The sequence below is a fragment of the Perca fluviatilis genome, chromosome 7 (genome assembly GCF_010015445.1).
Source record: "Perca fluviatilis chromosome 7, GENO_Pfluv_1.0, whole genome shotgun sequence".
Lineage (NCBI taxonomy): Eukaryota > Metazoa > Chordata > Actinopteri > Perciformes > Percidae > Perca > Perca fluviatilis.
In genome coordinates, this window is record NC_053118.1 from 926,473 (window position 1) to 928,440 (window position 1,968).

The 1,968-nt window shown below is 40.0% G+C and overlaps 1 protein-coding gene across 2 annotated transcripts in view; it reads left to right on the plus strand.

The window, feature by feature from the left end:
• Positions 1 to 836, plus strand: part of LOC120562169 (NIPA-like protein 2) — a 41,041-nt gene extending 40,205 nt beyond the window's left edge. For both annotated transcript variants that reach the window (XM_039805713.1, XM_039805714.1), the window contains exons 10-11: positions 14 to 111; positions 316 to 836. In XM_039805713.1, the coding sequence (XP_039661647.1) occupies positions 14 to 111; positions 316 to 416 (199 nt within the window). In that variant the 3' untranslated portion in view covers positions 417 to 836. The remainder of the gene's footprint in view (positions 1 to 13; positions 112 to 315) is intronic.
• Positions 837 to 1,968: the final 1,132 nt, after the last annotated feature.

A 1,968-nucleotide genomic window follows, 5' to 3' on the forward strand; every position in this document is an offset into this window, starting at 1 on the left:
ACTCTCTTTGCAGTTGTCTTCTGTCTTTCCTTGGAGTTTTCCTGATAGCCCGAAACAGGCCAAAAATAAAGCAACAAGATGCCAATTTTCTCGCAATGGATAAAATTCCTAGTAAGTTTTTGATCAACTTTTAATCGTCTCTCTTCACAACACAGTATGTTTGTTGCTGACCTACTTGTAAAGATTATGGTGTATTGATTAGCCAGCGGTGACACTATGAATCTTCTGGCGGTGACCCTGGATTTATCTGACTGCCAGTGTCTGCAACCCTGGCAGCAGGCGCCGTCTAATGAGCTCTGCTGTCCATGTTCACAGGGAGGGGGCACACAGACAAAGTGCAGCCTGAGGCAACGACATACGGATCGCTGGCAGCCAAACTCATGTGCAACAGAGCTGGCCAAACAGACGATTCATAGGACCAGCTCCGTCTGTTGGGAGGTTCATTTTGGTGGATTTGTGTGTGTCTGTGTGTGCGTGCATCCTTCCTCCTGGGTATTTCAATAATATCTCTATTTATAGAAATAAATGCATGGCATCAATTCAAACCAGTGCCAGCTTAGCTGCAGTATTGGTGGCCATATTGGTTTTACATTTTATGTCAAAAATGGCAAGCATCTCTTTCAATATCCTAGAAATCTCTCGAGTTAACAGTATTTCCAGCAGGGTTTTCTGGAATAACTGATGAGGAAAAATGTACTGAACACCATGAAACACCTCAGGATCACAGTGCCAAAAGGTCCAGTAGGCCTTCCAATATAACATATCTTAATCAATTGAATAAATGTATCTATGTGCGATCAGTTGTCAATAAATAAGGACAGTATCTGACATTTCAACAGTGTGGAGATTCTGTGTCACACAGGAAAGTAAGTGCACTACTGCCCTCTAATGGCAGGGGAAGCTCTTTGTAAGAGTTGTGTTGATCTGTGAAGTGAATTCACTTAAATATGAAATGACAAACCGAAGAGTAGTGTAGTAGTACTTATATAAACCTTCCCTTGTGGCTAATTAGATTTTTAAATTGCTCACCCTTCTCTGGCAGGTTTGAATTTGTGTGTGAAATACTTCAGCATGCTTCACTCTGAAAGCAGTTTATAAAGCACTAATGCCTGCCCTTCTTTACCTCAGAGTAACCTCAGACTACACACTCAACTGCTACCAAACTTTAGTGTTGCTAAGCAACAAAACTTTTATCTGCCACCTACACATTATGGGATGTGTGGGAAACCAGTTTTCATGCCAGTGCAGCTTTAAAAAGAATGCATGTTAAAGTATCAGTTGTTCAATGCATTTACTTATAAAGGCCAGGCCATAATGCATTTCTCACTACTGGAGGTTTAATTATTCAGTGTGCTCTAACACCTGTATGGTCCTACACAGGAGAAGGTGACAGTAATTAACCACAGATGAACAATTCTGTCAAGTGCAGTATGGGTATTTTATTAGCTTATATTCAAACAAAACCTTTTCATGCAGTGGAATTTTTTGGCATTTTTAACAGAAACTGACACTCTTCTCAAATTCAAAGCCATTATTTTTGACTTATTAAAAATAATAGAATGGCACCAACAAATACTCCTGATATTATTAGCATGGATATAGAGGGATGTTAAATCATGTAAACCCAGTTGATGAACAAAAACATTATTTAACGGTTCACTTTGTGGAGCATCCCTCTAACACAACCAACCTTTCTTAAAGTGCTCATATTATGCTTTTTAGCTTTTCCCCTTTCCTTTATTGTGTTATACATCTTTTTTGCGCATGTTATAGGTTTACAAAGTGAAAAAGCCCAAAGGGACTTACCATCTCCAACAGAAAACACAGTTCACAAACTGCTCCAAACAGCTCTAGACTGGCTAGTAGTCCTTACCTAGGTACTGAGCATGTGCGACTCCCAACACAGATGGAACAGAAGTGAGATGTCTCACTCTGTAGCTAAAACAGAGAGCTCAACACACAGGGTGA